Raw genomic sequence first — 20,688 nt, 5'->3', positions numbered from 1 at the left:
TAACTGCCAGTATTGTTGTTGCACTAGTGAGGCTGCTTTCACGCCTAACCTGTTTAGTTTGGTTTAAACAAACTGATGCATTTTGTCTGGAAGGTTTGAAAGCTGAAACTCTTTTTGAAATCAAAAAGGACCAGCCACAGGATTTTATAACATTAGCTAAATTATATGATAATAGCTAAACATCTATTTAATCTATCTGCTGGATGTGAACTGTTGAGGAAGGGATATATACTGTATATTTCAGGAGAAAACTGTGTTATAACATGTATGTAAATCAGCACATTACATTTATATTACAGTTAACCATTTAGCTGATGCTTTTATTAATTTAATTATTATTAAGGAAACAGTCAGGATATAGTGCAACAAGTTAGTGCAGCAGTAAGTACTACTCGCATAGAATCAAGTAACAGTTCTAGAGGGGGATAGATTTACCATGTCTAGTTGTTGGTAGTGCTAGGAGAGGAGGTACTCTGGGTCTTAAGGAGGTTTTTGGAATGCCCTGAGTGTACATTGGAGGAGCGCAGTGGTCTGGAGGTAACATTATGCCTTTATAAGGGCATTCAAATAGGTGGGTGCAGAACTGGAGACTACTTTGTAGGCAAGCATTAGGGATTTGGATTTAATGTGGTGGCCAGTGGAGCTCGATGAGCAGCGGGGTAATTTGCCTTTTGGGTTGATTGCATTACCAATGGGTTCATGCGTTACATTACATGTTACAGTACAGTGAGTGAAACATGACGTTTTTTTTGCAGTTCTAGTCTAATTGTAGTGGCTACCTTATGTTTCTTTCTTCGTTCTTCATTTCTTACTCTTAACAGCTCTTGAGAAATGACGTGAGACTCATTTATTCAACACATGTTCTTAACAACGCTTCACTTCCTGCTTTCTCTACGTAAGCCGCATAAAATATCAACGGCACAGATGGCCCAAAATTCAAAAGCATACTCAAACTTATTCCTCCAACAAAACAGCAGCACAATTCAGCACAAATAACTACAACTTGAGCTCTTTGTAACACCAGAGAAGATGAATCTACAATTCAGGTTCAGTGAAGTACTGCATGACTTGCTTTCAGTCACCAGAATTATCTTTCCCCATCAGGGTCAAAAACACGATTCTAAACTGTCCAATAAATGAGTTACCAGCCCACTCGTGTCACTTCATGTTTAGAGCTCTTGGTCCAGACTAAATAAACTAAACTACAGGTGTGAAAGTACCCTCAGTGTTGCTGCAGCATCATACAGCATGAAAGACGGTTACAGTACATGTTTCTGATTTCTAATTCTGATTTTGTAATTATGCCCTGCAGGCAAAAGGTGACTGCAGCACTGCAGAAGTGAGGTTAAATGCAGGAAACAAGCACCTCCTGTCTAATGGGCTTTTAATTGAATGGGAGTCATCGAGCCGAGGACTTTGATGACTACAGGGAGACAAAGTCCATCGCCATGACTGAACAATCCACACCACCACACACTCGAGTCTCTCTCTTTTCAAACCTGCCCGTCTGCAGCAAAACCAATTCATAATAATTATAGCTGCAATTGTCTTTCGCACAAAAAACTGTAATCCCCTTTCACTGCCTGCTAGCCTGTATTTCTCTCTTGTGCCCTTCACTTCTGCAAGTGACATTCTCAACTGAGATACCAAGGGACTTAAGTAGACTCTGTATTATGGGGACTCTGATCCTGCCATTCACTGTCCTTGGGAGGCTTAGGTATGATAACAGCTCATTGGGCTGTGGAGAGAAAAACAATACAGACAGGCAAACTGATAAGATTACTGATGCCCATAAAAGACACAGAATGATCTTAGATGCAACTTGTCACTCATGAATAGAAAAATGCAATTCAAGGCATGAAACCTGCTTTTTTGCCCTCCATTTCTCCTCCTCTAAGAGGATTCTTATTCAATTACATCTAATCGCGCCTCTATCTCTATTGTCACTTTGCCAAAGATTTGATTTATATTTTGTCAAAATAGTTGTCAGACCCGAAACTATATTGAAGCACGGCAGATGCTGTGCTTTTCCAAGGAACCTTGATCTAGTGTTTGTCTGCCTGTGGGAGGGTGATAACCAGAAAGGGAGGCTGAAGAAACAGGCTTACCTCATCTCCTGAGCGTCTGATACTGCAGAATGGGATCGTAAGGTCTCGGCGGTGCAGGAGCTCCTGCTGCAAATTGTTGCTCTTTTCAGTGCTTGAGTTTATCTCCTGGATGGGGGTTGGGGGTTGGGGGAGGCCGAGAAATGACAAGGCAAACGATTATCTTTCTGAGAGGAGTTCTCGTGGATTGGAAAGTTGCTTTAGTGTTGCCTGCACTGTACGGGTTATAGAAGGTTAATGTCAAATTTCACAGCAAATAAGAGCAGCCAGCAGGGAAAAAGTCAGAGGGAGCGGTCGGGGCTGCAGGCTGGCGGAGGAGGGGAAGGGGGAGGTGTGATACGAATGCATCTTAATCTGGTGCTCTGTTTCTGTCAAAGCTTGTTCCGGGTCAAATTATGAGCGCTGTCCAGTGAGCTCAGTCCCATTACAAACAGATGAGTCGATCGCTCATCCTGTTACGGCTTTACTAGGCTTCCCTGCTACTGCAGACAGGTACAAATTTAAGGCTGAGCGATGCCCTAAATTGGATCCAGTAACTAGGGCAATGGAACTACAATATCACTTTACGATCTCGACACTGAAATCTGGCCTCACACCACATCTCAACGAGAAGCGATGAGGCTGCCTTAACCCCTCTGACATTTTCAAGATATTACTCTGGTAATATTCATTAAACGCAGCCTCTCCACTAGTCATATAACTGAACAGGAGTGAAATATACATTACTTTGTTTTGCACAGTTGCCATGTCGTGGCTGTGTCTCTGCAAAGGAGCTGCAAAAAGTCTCCTCTCAAACTCACTGCCAGATTTGTCATTGTATTTATAGACCTGGCAAGGCTGATTGAGAGAGGCAATAGAGAAAGCTGTGAGAGGGAACAAAGGAGTTGCTGAGGGAGAGCATAAATGCACAAGGAATGACTGAAATGATACAGTGGAGGGGTTATCAATCAAAACACTTGTGCATTTACTCTTACAAATAGAGCACCAGTGCAGGGCTTAAAGTATAGATAGACGTACGCTGTGTGCTCCATCATAAACACTCTCTGTGGTTTAGTTTTCCTTTTATTACCTCTGCTGTCAAATGCATGTGGGCTGCGGTAATGGAAGTGATTGATAACAGTGCATGAAATTAAGCTTTCCCAGTCTAGAACATCAAGCAGCATACTTGGCCAGTGAGCAGCATCCTATTATTCCTTCAAGTAAACAAATGCAAATATTTAGATAAGACGTCATAACAGAAATTAAAGTAATGAAGATTCTCTCATGCATTATATTCCCACCACCTTGAAATCCAAAGTTGTGCCAGTATCAGAATATTATTTCACGTGTTGGAGAAAGCAGACTTCCAGGCAGATTTTTTGTAAAAGAAAAAGATCTAATAAAAGTGTGTAGACTGACAGAGGTTGGCTAATGGAATTGAATGATTGATTGTTTTTTTGTTTTTGTTTGTTTCACTAAATCACGATTTGATTGAAGGACAATTTTAAGTGAGTCAGTATTGGCCTTATTCATCAGGTTATGATAATCACAACTCCATCTGCTCTATTTGTAAATGGCCAACTGTTTGCTAATTAACAAGAATTAATAGGTGTCTTTTTAATGTGCTCTCTCCATGCCAGTGCCTGTTGGCTAAAGAGAGTCAGAAGAAGGAACATTGTATTGATATTTTGTAAAATGCAACTGTGTTTCTTTTTACTGTCCAAAGCTAGGTGTCATCAGTCTGATATCAAAAGATTCTAAGATTTTGTTATTGACCACAAGTAGCCAACTATTTAAATACCACACTACTATGAATTGCTTGATGCAGTCATATCTTGTACACATGGTCTTTTTATTGGCTGTGCAAACAGGCCTGTAGTTTGATTTATACAAAATAATCCTAATTGCAATCATTAATACTGATCAGAAAAATCACACTTATTTTATTTTTCTTAAATCATCCAGCTGCTGGCTCAGTTCTGCGGCACAGTTCTTGGTTCACACCCTGGCTGTTTGCATAGGATCGCTCCAGGTATCCTGGTTTCCTCCCACAGTCCAAAGACAGGTTCATTGGTAGCTCTAAATTGTCTGTAGGTGTGAGTGTGAATGGTTGTTTGTCTCTATGTAACAGTCCTGTGATGAACTGCCGACTTGCTCCCTGCCTCTTGCCCATTGCCAGCTGGGATTGGTTCGTGACCCCGATAAGGATGAGTGGTTACAGAAAATGAATGGAAATGGATTCAGATGCTGGTTATGTAAGCTTAACATATCAGATTTCCTCCATAGATAGATAGATATCTTTGATTTTTACAGGACTATCATGTGTCTTGCTTGTTGAGTCTTCATCGTGCTGGGTCTATTTTCAGTTATGTTTGAGTTCAGTGAGTCCAGTCAAAGTACACCTCCGATTTGCAAATTTTGACATTTGACTGAAGTTGATGTTTCAAGTACAGTATGCATTGGTAGAATGAATCTAAATTCATATTAAAATTAATATTAAAATCAACCAGCTCAAATTGCAAGGAATTTAGTTACAGTGGAAGTTGGTGTGATAAGTGTACCCTCCCCAGTAATTGTCTATCAGATAGATTTGCAAAGTAAGGAAAGCAGAAGTGGTCATTTTAGAAATCCTTTTTACTCACACTGTTTTATTATGATATGCAAAGCATTTACTATATAATTTCACAAGTAAATAAGATACCATCTGTTGTGTCATCCTACATAATTGCTAGTTCCCCTCTTGCCAATTCTCATTGTTGAAAGGTGAGAACCTGCTAACACATAACCGCCAAACACAAATACACACACACACACACACACACACACACACACACACACACACACAGACAAACCAGTGGCTGTGAAGTATGAGGAGCGTTCCATTGGGTGGAGAGAGGAGGATGTAACTTTAGCACCACGCTGGGATCCATCTGCTGTGTGGCTGTCCCCCTGTGGCCTGACCTCATGGATGCTGCTGACTCAAGCTGACATCCCAGTTCAATGGGGTATCAGGGCGCTGAGCAGCAGTAGAGTTCAGATGGCTCACAGCAAGGGTGGAAGAGCAGCAAATGTGCGGCCTTGACCGAAATGTGTTCAAGGTAGCATCGCTGGAATTTTGACTTTGATAATGACACTACGAAGTTTTAGATCTAAAAATATGACAGTATAGTGAACAGAGAAAACAACCTAACAAAAAAAACAATATAACATCATTATACGTTCGGTCACTGCTCATCACTTCCTATGGGCAATGATTGTATGTAACCACAACATAATTTTAGTGAACGGCATTTCACCTAACAAATGCCATATGTCACTTGAACATCTTTGATGCTACTACTGCCTTGATGTTTACAGGATTTACTAAAGCTAAATGAAACTTGTATCTTTGTTTACACTATAGCTGATTCATGCCAATTTGATATTCTAATACAGAACAATGTTACAAGTGTTTTATTACAGTCAAAACCTCATGTAAATAATTCAACCACAACAATTACAGTAGCCACCTCATTATGCCTACATAATGAGTCAGCACTGCTGAATAAGATATGTGAAAACATGGAGAAACAAAAGGCAGAAGCGAGTGAAATGCGTTTGTCAGCTGTTGCGTTCAGGAGCCTAATTGTACTGGCGTGGCAAGATGTGATTGCCTGTGTGTGTTCACAGTTGCCATAGGAATCAGCTGAGTGCTTCCATCCAGTCAACACTGTTATTTCTGACTTCAAAGCCAGAGTATGTCTATTAGAGAATACTGTATTTTAACAGAAATGACAGGAACGTTTGAAGCAGACTTGAGATTATCGCTGGAGGAGACTAAGAGGCTGTGTTTGAGGGAGCCAATCAAGACAGACTAAGTGAATGTACTGTATGTTCATTTGCATGTACATTTTATTAATTGGGTGCTTCTAAGTGACAACATGAGGAAGGATTCCAATGACAGACATACAAAAGAGGTTACCAAGGAGTGTGTGTGGTATGCGGAGACGGAGTCAGGTGGTGGGAGAGCTCACAGCTTAATATGATTGGAGGCTGAATAGGAATATTGTTACCAGGTTGTGATCACATTTGGGCTCATTTTTACATGAAATATAGATAAACCAGGTTAGTTATCTTCATGTATAGGTGATTCTAACTTTATCCAGGTGTCTGATGTCAGCAGAGGAATGTTTGACTTCTCCACATCCGGCCACACTCATTTCTGTACGTGGATGACTTCCTGCAGCAGTGGAGGATGAACCCAGTTTGGCTTCTCATTGCATGGAGTGTGTTACATTTACGACTCTGACAGGATCTGGCTTCTCCATCTGACCATAAGTAATGGTAGAAGAATGTGACAAATCAGTTTATCCTCTACATTACCAACATCAGACTTTATAGATAATTACATCAATTATGATTTCCTTTTTCTTTTTAGCTCCGTTAGCTTTGTGACCAAATGGAACGTTGGTCTGTCTCCCCTTCTGACATTTAATCTAGCACTGCCATCAGATCAAAATGTGTCTCAGAATTTGGTTTATAATCAAATACCTGCAAAACAAATGACATTCCCATCAGCCTCAGACGTACTTTTTGAATGTTTTAGGCTAATCTGCAAATATTACAACATCATGTTAGAATGCTGACTTGAGCAAATAGCCCAAAATACTAGCAGATCCTTGCAGTGGCTAACAGAGCTACAGACTTGCGGTCTTGGTAAATGGATACTCTAGCTATCAGCACAGCTGCGTAGATTGCAGACTGAGTTCGGAAACCTGGACAGGGTGTTTACATGCAGTAGAATTCAGGTCTCAATACAAGTGCACCAGCAAGCATATTGAGGTATGGAGGGTGCTACAAAAAGGTAGTTGGTCATGAACCTGTTAGGTAGAAAAAACATACATTTCTCTCCTGACCTCTGACAAATATACAATTTGTACAGCATATGCTTTCTGTATGGTACCTATACTGGAGCAGTAGTCACTGTACAGTACAGAACATCCAGGTCTGGGAGCTGAAGCTTCCCCATCAAATAAATGTGGACCTTCAAACGATATCCTAGAACAGTTTGCCTTGTTGGGTTGGTGCACTGAAGAAAAAGATACATATCCTGTAGATAAATGTACAGTAAGGCTGCATGCAGCATGCGACTAAACTGGGAGTGTTTTATTTCCACACTAAAAGAAGGCAAACTATGAAGCTTCAAACAGGTGTAACAAATCACATTCATTATGTCTGCATCCCATTTACTGCAGGTGTGGCACACCTAAATAAACAGAGCCATTGTTAATGTTGCTAGTTGAACCAGTGACTCTCCTGCTATGTCAAGTCAAAATGTCTGCTGAGAAAACAGTGTTGCTGTAGGTCACACAGAGGTCATTGAGGTGATTTCCAGGGACTATAAAAGGTTTCACATGTCTTTTACACACTGTCTATTCTAAAACTTGTGTTATTACATTGTATAGTTTTTTTTCTCTAATCTAAATATTATGTAATGTTATGTTATGCAGAAATGTTGCTACATACAGTATATTGCTTTAATCATTATACAACAGGCAGATCGGGCATGTTGGGTTTGAAGAAATAGTTCTTGTGTAAGCCAGAAGAGAATATTGATATTATTTTCTTGTCTGTACTGTAGAGTCTAAAGGTTCATGTGGCTGTATGTTTATACTCAACAAACAACTATGAGAGTGATGTCAATCTAACTCTCAATAAAACAAATCAGCATGCAGTGTGTTTAGTCTGTTATATCAGCTAACATATGAAATGCATAAAGAGAAAGCTATATATGTTATTTATCATCACATGATATACAAATGACAAGGTCTAGCTGCTCGTTGCACTTAATAATAATCCAAATTTATCTTCACAGGTGTAAGCAGTTGACGTACCCAGAGGACCTTCCTCAGATTTCTGTGGTTTTCATCTTTGTGAACGAGGCGCTGTCAGTGATCCTGCGCTCCGTCCACAGTGTGGTTAACCACACACCAGCACACTTGCTCAAGGAGATCATCCTGGTGGACGACAACAGTGACAGTGGTAAGATCTTTCACAGCTTTACTGACAGGATAGAATATATATATATATAGGATTTTTAAGACTTCCTGGTAATATGTAATCAGTCTTTGATCCCTGGCCTCCTGTTGTGTGTGCTCTGCGATTAATTGATGTCAGTTGACTGAGATCCTGCTAGTCACTGTGGAATTTTGATCAGGCATCTTTCTAATCATTTCTTTTTTCCATTATGTTTTTCATCCACAAGTGTATTCTCAAAGACTTTAAATCAAAAACATGTATAACCTACAGTTCGTCATTGTCTAATGCTGTAGGTTTGCTTATTCAGTTGAGACAGTCACCCTATTTATCATGTTTTGTTATCCCTGGTAGGATGCCATCTGATCTGCGTCACACAGATGAATTAGTGTGATGTTTTTGGACTCCTGCCAGAGTAGTCTTCTTACGCTATAGTTCTTATGCATATTTTGGTATGTGCTTGTGTGTTGGTGTTTTCTGTGTCTGTTTAGTTTTGTGACTAACAGTTGAAGGGATAGGGACCCCCTGAGGCTTTTGAACACCAGGATTTAAAATAGCTTAAAAAAAAGAGGAAAGAAAAGGGTTGGGATTTTTCTCATCCTTTTCTTAACTGCTGTGTACTACTGTCTCCATGGCAATCTGGACAAATGCTTCAGTTGCCTCCACACCGTGACGCCCACAGCAGCTGACGATGCTTGACTACACATCCCAAAAGCTTTCCCGTTTGGAAAAAGGAGGGACAATGAACTAGATTCCAGACGACACTTGGCCCACCTTCACTTGGCACAGAGTAACAGGCCTGCCTCCCTCAGGCTGGCAGAGGAAAAGGGCGCATGAATAACATACTGAAAGACGGCAGAGCAGGAGTCACCACTGGCACATCTCCGCTCCCCACTGAGCTTCTAACTGCCTACCATTAAACAGGAGGCTGTTAAAAGCCAGTGACCAGACAAAAATGGAAGCCGACTGACATAATGAGAGGTGGCTCTGACTATGTCATTATGTCAGTCAGCTCCACACATTTTGACCATTACTGAGGTTTTCCTGAAACACGACAATCCTATTTTATTAAAGAGACATCGATATTTTTTGACAGTTTTAAATTTTATTAAATTTACCCTCCAAGAAAATGTCATTAATGCAAGGCTTGCTGTTTTTTTATAGAACAGGTAGCACGCCCTTTGTGGCCTGACTTGAACATACTTTGTGAGAACACTTTAGTTAACGACACCCCGCTCCTTAACTGGAACAGTTGTAATACTTGCTGGGGTTGGAGCTTTTTAAGTACACCATTACTGCTATGGAAATGTTACGTGTAGAGTCTAGACCAAATGGCACAAGCTTTCATCGCCGGACCTGGCCTAGTTTCACACAATCTCTACTTTTACATCACTGAGGAGTTTTTCAAGAAACCTTTTAACAGATTATAATACATATGAAGATAAAAGAAAGACAAAAATCTCTACAATCAGCAACAGTAATCTGTGTGCTGGACGTAGGTTTGGTTATTGCCAGCAACCTCCTCGAGGGCTCAGCTTGATAGGAATGTTGTCTTGATAGTAAGCTCTGTCATAGGTTTCCCACAGCACTCAGTGATCTCTTTTTTAATTCTCTAAAATCTTGGTAAGCACAAGGTTATCTGGGTGGAGCTACACATGACTTATGATTTATTGATGATTTATTGACACAACAAACGTGCATGTGTTGTGATAATATACATGATAATTCAGGTATATTTCAGCTCACGTTCACCTGAAACAATGCTCCAAGTGCTCAGTGCTAATGTTGCTCCATGTCTGCTGGATTTATAAATAGGAATCACTAATATGTTCACTATATCGACTTCATGAGCTGATAGTAAATTAGTGATGTTGTACTGCCTCCAAGTGGCCAAAAAAAATCATCATCATCAAAAAAAAAGAAAAGAAAATCAAAACAAAAACAGATAGGCACAACTGAACAGTTAACAAAAAACAATGGAGGGGAATTAAATATATAATATACAACCGCCTTCAAAAAATTACTGTCATATGCTAATATTTAAGTCACAAAATTAGTATCCCACTCCCACTAATTAGACCCTGGAGATTAACCCATTTTGTTTGAAACTAATCAGAACTGTTAGAATGAAGTTGTCTCCACCTAGGAGTGTCAGAAGTGACAAACTGAAACTAAACAACAGAGATTGAAAGAAAAAGCCAAAATATTACAATGCTTCTTCAGTAGACTGGTGTTTAAGTCTGCCGTTTGCTCTTCACTGACATCATAATGCACATATACAAGGTTTTGATGTTTCAATTTCCACTGGCCATGTGGTTGTTTAATATAAGGTCAAACCCAGGTCACTTCCTACGAACCAACACATCTGTCAGTGGCTCTCACTGTATGTTTACCATCAGTGATGATAATTTGTGCAGATGTGTGAGCTGTTCCTCGGGAGCTGCTCTGCTGTAACATCAGACAATTAACATGCAGACTGGACTGCTTGACCTTTTGTGGATGGCTCTGTCTGTCCCGTCTCATTTAAACAGGACTCAGTGAGATGAGTGGAGGTACAACCACACTCACTCCTGGCATAATAAATCACGCCCAGGAAGCATGTTTGCCTTGTCGTTGCGACACGTTTCCTTTGCTGGGACAGCCAGTGACATTTATTGGTGGCTGAGAGGTTTATTCGCAGCGCTGGTTTCAGCAGTCTGAACTAAATTCCCATTCTCACTGATGAGCTTTGGTTGTGTGTGTGTGTGTGTGTGTGTGTGTGTGTGTGTGTGTGTGTCGGGCAGGATGACTCCAATTCATTGTTGTTCGCAATATTAGCAGCAAGGAAAGGCTTAATGAGCCCTACAGGATTCAACCCCAGCAAATACCACCACCAAATTGATAACTTAATGATTCATATAATGAAAACAGGATATAAACTGAGGACCAACTGAGTACAGCTTGTAATATTAATTTCAAGTGGAGCTGAATTACTTTAAGCATTGCGTACATTAAATCTAATTAAAGCTCCTGAGTGGAGGATTTGCTCATTAATATACTACAGGAAATTAGTTTGACATATCGTGACACTTGCAAAAACTCATTTTGAAATAAACACAGGTTTAATTTATTATACAATGATCTACTTGAATTCTTCATTTTGTTCAATTTAGCTGTTTTCAGAGTTCTCTGACGAGGTGTTAAGACAGTCACACATCGCTCTTTGAAATCTCACATCCAGCATCAAGTCCTTGCAGTCACAAAACAGCGTACAGTGTGTTTACAACCTTGTGCGTTAAAGAAACTACCCAGAATTAAAATTAATATATAAAAAAAATGAAGAGGGGTTAAAGAGTGTATTCCAGATAGTTGTTTTCATAATTTAACCGTCAGTGATTCAGAAAAAAATCAAGCAAAAAAATAATGTTGCCTGTGCAGAATTTGAAATGAAGTAGTAGGTAGGTCTAGGTTAAGTGTGGAGGTGCGCAAAAACATGAACTCATTTACCATTCGCTTTCCAGTAAATGTTTGAGAGGTGGATGACCTCCATATTACTGCTGCGCGGACTGCAAAATGTTGAATTGGATGTTATTCATGATAAACTGTTCCTCCAGGATGGGGAGTATTATTTTACTTTTGGCTACAATTTATGTATTTTTACTTAATATTTAATGAACATCACATTACTTGTGGTGAGCCAGTTTACCTGTTAGGTAACTTCACTCGCCTGCTTGTGATCGATCAAAGCAATCAATTACAGCCCTGTCTGTATCGGTCTCTGAGACAAGTCCATAAATCCACCATTAGAGGAATGTGGTGCGTGGTTTGTGGAACAGAAGTAAATCTGTTTCTCTGAATAATGACTCTCTGTGATCATTGTACTCTACCAGAGCTTTGTAAATACACAACAAAACACAGATGATGTTTGTTGAGGCTGACCCAACTGGATCACTTTACCAAAATTAAAATAATCAAAAGCATGTTCAATACCGCTCTACCATTTATCTTTAATACTGTGGTTTATATTTTCTCTCATGTCGCTAAAGGAATTAATGGTGCACAGTCAACTATACATTAATTTTGAATTCATTGTATGATGGATAGTTATTTATCCTCTGCAATGTTGCACTGCCAGTCCTTTAAAATGTATTCCCTGCCCCATAACTCTCCTCCCATGGATGCAGTCCAATGTTTTATTTGCTAGGATCAGAGGGAGGTCCATAACTTTTCTCCTTCCCAGCAAAGCCTAGTAATTATTACACTCTAATAGCTTTTATCATATTGTAGCTGCAGGGTAGGCTGGTGATGAAGGAGACCAATTGCACAGGTTTAAAACCTTCAAGAGTGCATACAGAACCAAACTGTAAAGGACCCACAAAGAGGCACAGTGCAGCTTCTAACGGTGGCTGGTCCAAACGGGAATACAGTGAAGTTGAATCTCATTATAAAATTATGACTAAACGTTTGTACCCACCACTCTTGAGATGCTTTATATCAAAGGACAACAAAGAAATGAAAGAAGAGAGGCCTGACTTTGACAAGTCCAGCTCTCTCTGGTTGGAGCTCTAACTGCCACTTAAGAGACCATTTGTGATTTCATCTTTTGGGGTATTTGTTCTATTTTTGCTTTTCTTTGGATTTGTAACTTTTTGTGGGTGGAAGAGGTCACCAACAGCAGAGGTTATATGGATCAAACCAAAATCTCAGTTCTAAAATCGTCACTTTATAGACAGTAATAAGTAAAAAGTATTCAGTCAAACTTAACTTGAAGTACCATGATACATTATTAGATTCTTGTTACTGATGAAACACTGCACAAGTGGTAAGTGGTAATGTTGGGGGGTTTGGCTGGTTGTGGGCTGGTCTGGTCCAAAACGCCAGTGCCGATTTTTTGTCCCAGTCCGCCCCTGTCCCAATGTACGGGTTAAGCCTTCTGCAAAGGGTCACAAGATAATTCTAATGGCCATGAGATGATTAGTGGGAGACAAAAGAAGAAAAAGAACAGTGAATAAATTGTCATATCTTCATATCTAATCTTTCCTCTTTCCACACAGAAATGCTGTAACCAGCTGGCTGGGAGTTTCAAATCTCCTACCTACTCGCAGTCACAATACTAACCACTGAGCCACCCAGTTGCCCATTTGTTCATGTTAAACATAAGGGCACCACTGAAATAGAAAACAACACATCCACAGGCAGAGAAAGACAGCTATCAAGCTCCCATGACTCAGTGGTTGCTTTAATTTGGTGTCAAATGCTCACGCCCGTTTGCTTCAAGGGTCACTGCTTCCAAATTCACTGTCTCTCCCTGCAGCGGCCACCGCTATGCAGCATGTTCAAGACCTTCAGCTAGAAAAAGACTCCTGACAGCTCCTCCACTCACTGCGTCTCCTCAGTCACACAGGCAGAGGATTAGACTGCCATTTTATTTTTTATTTTTTTACTTTCACCGGCTGATTTATGTTGCGAGCAGAAGCTAGGTATGGATGATGCTCAGAGCCAGTGTGCCACAAGCGTCCTTATTAATCTCTCCCTCTGAAAGTGGAACGCTCAGCAGTAACCCAGAGGAGAAGCTCAAACAGCCATCTATCCTCCGACGAAACACAGACAGCAATTTGTGCAACTGGCTGTTTACCCAGCAAACTTTGTTTGGAGGGATGACAGCCAGCCTCGTCTGTGAGAGCAGAGCAGGAGAGATGTTATAATCCAGCTGGAGTAAAGAGGTCAGCACAGGAATGCATTAGATAGTCACACTGTACAGCAACCTGTATCCTAAGATTTGTCTCAGGTTAATTGAAAAGATGCTGCTTTACTTTATTTAATTGTATTTCATATTTTAATAACCACTGAGCCAGCCAAGCATCCAAACTACCAAACATCAAAACCACTGTATATAAAAATACCTGTTCTCTGTTTTATAAAACAACAAATTGGCTTTGGGGTCTAGAGTGGCCATAGAATATATGTATATATATATATATATATACAACACACACACACAGACAAACCATGTCATAACATCCACCTATGTGTAATATGCATAAGCTGTTCAGTAACCACCGTTAACTTGACCCAGAGGATGGAACTTGGGGTAGGTGATATCTCCGTTTGGTGTGGTGATCCTACCAGAAGGAGGAGACGTATAACTCCAATATGTTGGCTTGCTAACGTTAGCCACTGGAACTGGTACCTTCAGAAATGACCTGGTTTGGTTTTCAGAGTTGTGTAAAAACCCTGCAGCTGCACTGTGAGGACTGCTGGAGTGATGCGTGCAGAGCTAATATTAAAGTGATTAGGTGTTGATAGTCAATAAATCTCTCTAAACGATTGGCAGGCTATTGGTTAAACAACAATGCCTCATTTTCTATTTCTTCTTCTTCTTTTCTTTGTGTTCAATGTTGTAGACTTTATTTAAAGACACCTGTGAGGAGGAGTGCATCTATAATCTATATATTTTTTTTTTAAATAACTTGGCTGACACATGTTAAATTAGACCAAAACTTAATATTAGCATGGGGTTACACATATCATTTGCAACAGCTGTCATGTTAATGTTCTCACGTGGTCATTTGGATGTTAATTAAATGGAGATTCTCTCTATTCTGCCCTCTTTCAGTGGAGCTGAAATTCACTTGGATCAGTACGTGAACAAACGCTACCCGGGCCTGGTGAAAATTGTGAGGAACAGCAAGCGGGAGGGCCTGATCAGAGCCAGAATACACGGCTGGAATGCAGCAACGGCTCCTGTCGTCGGCTTCTTTGATGCCCATGTTGAGTTCAACACTGGCTGGTAAGAAAGGGTCATGTTTAACACGACAAGGTCTAAGCTGTTTTCTGTCCTTTCTCACCTTTGCCTTTGTGGTTTGCTTTTTATGTTTTCAGTACAGAAGGATGTCATGTACTATTATATCGTTGAAATATGCAGTTAAGTCTCCTCTTAGCATTTTGATATGGTGCCAGGCCGATTTCTGACTGAGACAGCACTTTTTAGTGACCCTTATTATTAGTCAGGGTTTACCATTAATAAGCTTTTTCTTTCTTGCACTTCCTTGTAAATTGTGAGTAATGGGCTTTAAGTGGAATCAAAAGACATAAACCGTGCCAACAAATACACACAGAGAGAGAGACAAACACAATGAATTGTGAGAGTGAATGTATTTAAAGAGAAAACTCAAATGTTGAGTATTCAACATTATTTTACCTGCAGGCTCCGGCCTGTTTTGTGATATGAAATTTTGTGGGGGTCTCATTCCAGTGTCGGCCTGCTGCTTAAGTTTACCAGCAAACAAGTCGCTCAAATAGATGTAATGGGCACCTATTTAAGCCTGTCATGCTGTCATGTTTTGAAGATGAAGTGTAGCTTTTTGTCCCTGGGAGGCAGAGAGGGAGGAAGAAAGAAGTGGAGGATGGAGGAAAGAAATGTTTCAGTTTTAAAATGTTGGCAGTGTCCCTGGATGCAGTTCAGACCTTTTGGCTAACTTATATACTAGGGACACAAACAAATATATTTCTCACCCCGCCCCTCGCACAGTCAGGTTGAAACAACACTGCTGCAACTTCATTTCTTGGATCACAGTCATAAAACTTTTTCTACAGTATACAAGTAATCCAGCTGGTTGTTGTCTGCACAGTGTGAACAGGAGCTGCTAGTGGCCAGCAGGATGAGCTTTCACAGTGAATAAACAAACAGGCACAAACATGGAGGAACAGTTTACTTCAAGAATCTGATTTTCTTTCAGCACTTTTCATCACGATTAATTACTTGATTCATTTACGTTATTATGTATTTTAATTAGCAGATGAATATACACATATATGTATGAGGTGGGATGACTGGCAGAAGAAAACAATATCTCAGAGAAACAAAGCAGTCTGGATGATTTCTAATAACTTCTGGTGGGGGCCTCTCACTGCAGGAGAAATACAACATGATGACAGACTTCTGTCAAATAATGTGAAAAGATAACAGTATTGCTATACGCCCCTGTCAAATACTACCATGTTACATATCACTACATGTTACCTACATGCCAGTCAAAAGCAAGATTATGTTCATTTGATGTACTAAAGAAGGTTTTAAATGCACTGAAAACACTAAAGGTCAGGCTGAGCATGACCCCGCTTCTAAAAAAAAAAATAAAGCATACGTGTCTACCAGCCAGTTACTGTACTATCAGGCACACTGACCTTGAGACTCTGTAAAGCAGTGATATAATATACCTTCATTATTGGCTGTCAGCACATGTTTTGTAGCATGAATGGGAACTTCAGGCCCGGAGGCTGTGCAAGACGAGCTGCCCAACAGCAGCAGCACTCAGGGAGAAAGTTGCATCATTGCCTGGGTGCATTACTGATGATAATTGATACCCGGGTGGTTCCCTCATCTGTTTCCCCATCTGTTCTTTGCTCAGAAATAGACGTGCCTTTCATGCCCCACGTAACCCGTTCACCTCCGTATAGGTTTCCTTCCTGTCAGTTTCTTGTGCTATCCCACTCAATCCCCGCACCCCACCGGCTCCTGCTCAGGCTGTTTCAGCAAATTACCTTTGAGTTAGTTCACACTGCTGCCATTGGTGAATTCCACACACCACACATCTTTGTTTCTTCCCCCACACATCCTCGCCCACATACCCTCCTCCATCTTCCTTTGATAAGCGGCTGCTTCACTTTTTTGTTATGCTGCTTCAGAGTTTTGTGGTGAGGATTTATTTACAGGAGTCAATGAAAAGTAGAGCACAGTCAGTGTGTTTTTTCCGCCAGTAGACGCTGGGTAATGAGATATAGAAAAGAGAGGATGACGGGCTTCTTTCAGATGCTTAGATATCTATCTCGTGCGTGTGTGCATGTGTTGCGTTTATTATCTACTGTATGACTACATTCTGTGCTGCTTCTTCATTCAGAGGAGTCACTTTGGGTATCTACAGTATCTATTTGTTACAATGGAAGAAGCCCCCTATTTATCATAATATGATTATTCACCATTGCACACAGTGATAAGTGAGATGAATGGTTTGCTGTAGATGTTTTTGGTGAGTCTCCCTCAATGCCTTGTACACACTGCCTGTGCATACTGAGCCAGAGACAATGCTGCCAGCTCTCAGCGGCAGTGCTGTGATTCATTGGCACGGCGCCCCCCTCCCACCCCATCCCCCACCAACCCCCGCCCATCCCCCACTCCGGGCGTGCTGTACATTCGTAGCTGAAATATATTGCTGGTTCACATTACTGTTAAAGCAAGCAATTGTATCACACTGAATAGCGCACTTGACAGCTGTTTCCCCAATCCTCACAGCATGTTAGTTTATGAGGAGTTAAGAAGCGAGCAGTTTCCACCAGAGGAGTGATGGAATCTGATTTTCCACGGCTTTACTCTGCTTTAATATGAGGATATGAAAGTTGCCTATCATTAATGTAGTATGCATCAGCTAAATTTTCACAATCCTCCCCTCTGACTCTTTATATCCATCCATCTCTGAGACAAGGTTGTTGTCCATTCTGCTCCAAACAGGACCAGCTTCCATCTGCATGCTCTGGAAATAAACAGGATTAATGGCAGGAAATGGGAGCATGTTGTGATCAGGACCTGCTGTATGCCATACTTGAACTATCCAGCTGCAGAGGGAAAGCGTAGGGAAATGTGATATTTATTTGGTTTTGAAGCCCCTGCGCAGTTGCAATCTCAGGTTATTAACGATTAATTAGAAGTGTAGCAGCCGCTCCCTGCTGAGTGTGTGCTGGAGATAAGATGTCATTGCAGGGCGGCTAAATGAAATACATGCTTCAGAAAGCAACACTTGATGAATGTTGAATGCCCGCTGTATACAGTATGACCTGGTGAGTTTTCTAAGAAAACTTGTGGAATTCATAAAAGTAAGAAACAGATAAAACTAACCCTGCCTCAGTAATTATGAAATGTATATATGCCACACCAGTATTGAATCACTTCTTTTAATATGTGGAGTTCTATCTCCTTGTCATGCTGTGCAGGTGCAATAGCATATATTAAATTCAATGGGTACATACATTTTAGAGTTCTTGAGGGCTCAGGAAATATTTTTTTAGTAAAAGTAAATAATTCCTTTACTCACTGTGTCTGGCAGTGGTTCAGTGTTTATATGTCAGAGACAACAAAGAAAGCTCGAGCCATCCTGAGTGCTTCACAGAGCACAGGCTGCAGAAATCCAAAACTGCAGAAAAGACAAAGATGTATGCCACCTTTACATTTCTATCACCTACGCTGTCCTGAGCAATGCATTAGAAGTAGTGCGGAATCTAACATTGCATCGTAAGAACCTTTTCCAGTTCATGCTTCTGCATCCAACATCTACTTCAAAAAGCCCCGATGCCATAATGAATTGAAATTTGCGTGGATACCTTTTACTTTCTAAGATTCTGCATTTTTTTTGTAGAAGGCAGGAGACGTACCAATATGAATATGTGCTCTGCATGAACAGCCAATGCTGCTCTGTTAAAAACAGCCGGGCAGAAGGACTGGTGACAGCCTCAAAGAGATTTAATGTGCTTAAAAAATGGCTAGCGGTACTGCAGGCTCAAATTCTTTCAAAAACACACACACACACACACATCATATGCACATGCATCATATCATACAGCAAACAAATGATCGCTTTCATCTATTTATCTTATTGAAGAGTTTAACACAGTAATTATTGACTCTTTTTGAGTAAAAACACACCTTCAATTACTCTCTCAGTATGAGCCATTCTCGGCACTCGTGTAGAATGAACTCCCTCACAGTGTCATTGTTTACTTAACAGCTGTTGTTTTCTATTTTAGCAAAATATGGTGTAAATTATGGTCACATATCTCATAAACCATATTAGTACAATAAACCAGGGAATATACTGTAAATTACGCTAATGAAAGAGAATGTTTTTCAGCCCACATATTAAACCCCCAGTCTATTGTGTTGGAATAGGCATTATAGTGATAACACTAATCATCAAGATTCTATGAATACACTAGTAGAAGTACAGAAATGAAAGAATTGGATTTTAGAAAGAATAAATAATGAATGTTCTTAATACATTGAACTGTTACTTATACACACTTATATGTGGATATAAATGTGTAAAAGAAGAATACAACTATCAAAGGATTAATAAGCAGGCACAGCAATGCACATGGATCATTTCTAGTAATTTTCACTAAAAGGTTAGTGAGGTGATTCTTTTTTTTTTTTTTTTTTGCTTAACATAAAACACAAGAAATAACTTGCTGAATTCATTCTTTGGTGGAATTTTTGCACCTTGCCACCAAACTAAACTCTACGGGCACACATGTAACTTAGAGTAAATTTAGAGGTAGTTAGTTTTTTTTTTAATTAATTCTTTATTCATGCAGGAATGATTAATGCAGAAAATACAAAGTAAAGTAGAAATAAAACTGTTGTTTGAAACCTCAAAATATCATAGCATGTATGGTCAAGACAGAGTTTTACTTGCTAACTATTCAACAATGTACTGCCAAACTACAGTACCAGTACTTTACTTGAAAATAAAGCCAGAAGATTCCAAGAACTAATTGTTGTAGATACGGTCTTTTCAGTAAACTAATAACAAAGCTAACTTGAGTTAGATACTGCAGGCATTCAGCTTAAATCACAATCAAGTAAGCTTAAAATCAGTATGTGCATTAGAATACTGTATGAATGTGCACACAGGGACAATAAAGTCTATCTCAAAATGTAACAAAGAAGATATTGCAGCCGGTTTAGTCAAAAATGATCATGATCAACGCTGTCAGAGTTCATTGGAGAAAACAACCTTGAAGCTGAGTTTTAACAATCCATTTTTTTGTTGACAGATATAAATGAACCAGACTTCACTCAAGCCACTAAATCACAATTTTATAAAGTGAGATTTGTAAAGGTTATTCTAAACACTAGAAATTTAAATGTTACACCAGAAATCTAACCTAAATTGACTTACTATTATTTCCCTGCCTGTGAAGCCCAGTGTTCCCTGTGTTAGGTCCAATGCAAAATTAAAGGAGATCTTATTTTAGACAATGAAGGCCCGTTGCTCTTGGGGCATAATTCTTAACTGAGTTAGATTCTATTATCTGATTGTTTTCTGCTTCACAATCATTAACAATTTGAGATCCATTATCTGGATATTTAAATAAAAAATGTAATCTGAAAGTGGGGAGCTGCAGGGATTTATGTCAGTACTGGACAAAGGAAGGACAGATTCTCTCAGGTTAAGTCAAGCGGATATAAATTGAGATTATTACGTAATAAGTAAGGATAAGAAAAAGAGGGGATGACAGGCTTCTTTCAGACGCTTAGAGATCTTGTGCGTGTGTGCATGTGTGTGCATTTATTATCTACTGTATGACTACATTCGTGCTGCGCCTTCATTCAGATAGAGTCACTTTTGGCAATGTATCCGGTTTGTTACGTACCATACTGTTTGTTTAATCCAGCGAAATGTTTGCTCAGCCTGATGTTAAGCTCAACAAGGTACTGGCTGTCCTGTACAGTCAACCATGAAAGTTAATAAACAAAAGAGCTTCTGGAGTCAGTATGAACTGCTACAAGAAATAGCATGGTGGAGCAAACGACAATGAAGATTGTCATCTCTCTTCC

At 40.0% G+C, this 20,688-nt stretch overlaps 1 protein-coding gene across 1 annotated transcript in view; it reads left to right on the top strand.

Annotated features, from left to right (window-relative positions):
- Nucleotides 1–20,688, top strand: part of galnt9 (polypeptide N-acetylgalactosaminyltransferase 9) — a 79,513-nt gene that overhangs the window by 14,226 nt on the left and 44,599 nt on the right. Inside the window, exon 3 of the mRNA XM_010733241.3 lies at nucleotides 7,939–8,105. Coding sequence (XP_010731543.1) covers nucleotides 7,939–8,105 — 167 coding nt within the window. The remainder of the gene's footprint in view (nucleotides 1–7,938; nucleotides 8,106–20,688) is intronic.

Source organism: Larimichthys crocea, chromosome III, assembly GCF_000972845.2.
Source record: "Larimichthys crocea isolate SSNF chromosome III, L_crocea_2.0, whole genome shotgun sequence".
Classification (NCBI taxonomy): Eukaryota; Metazoa; Chordata; class Actinopteri; family Sciaenidae; genus Larimichthys; species Larimichthys crocea.
This window is presented reverse-complemented; position numbering and strand designations above follow the sequence as displayed.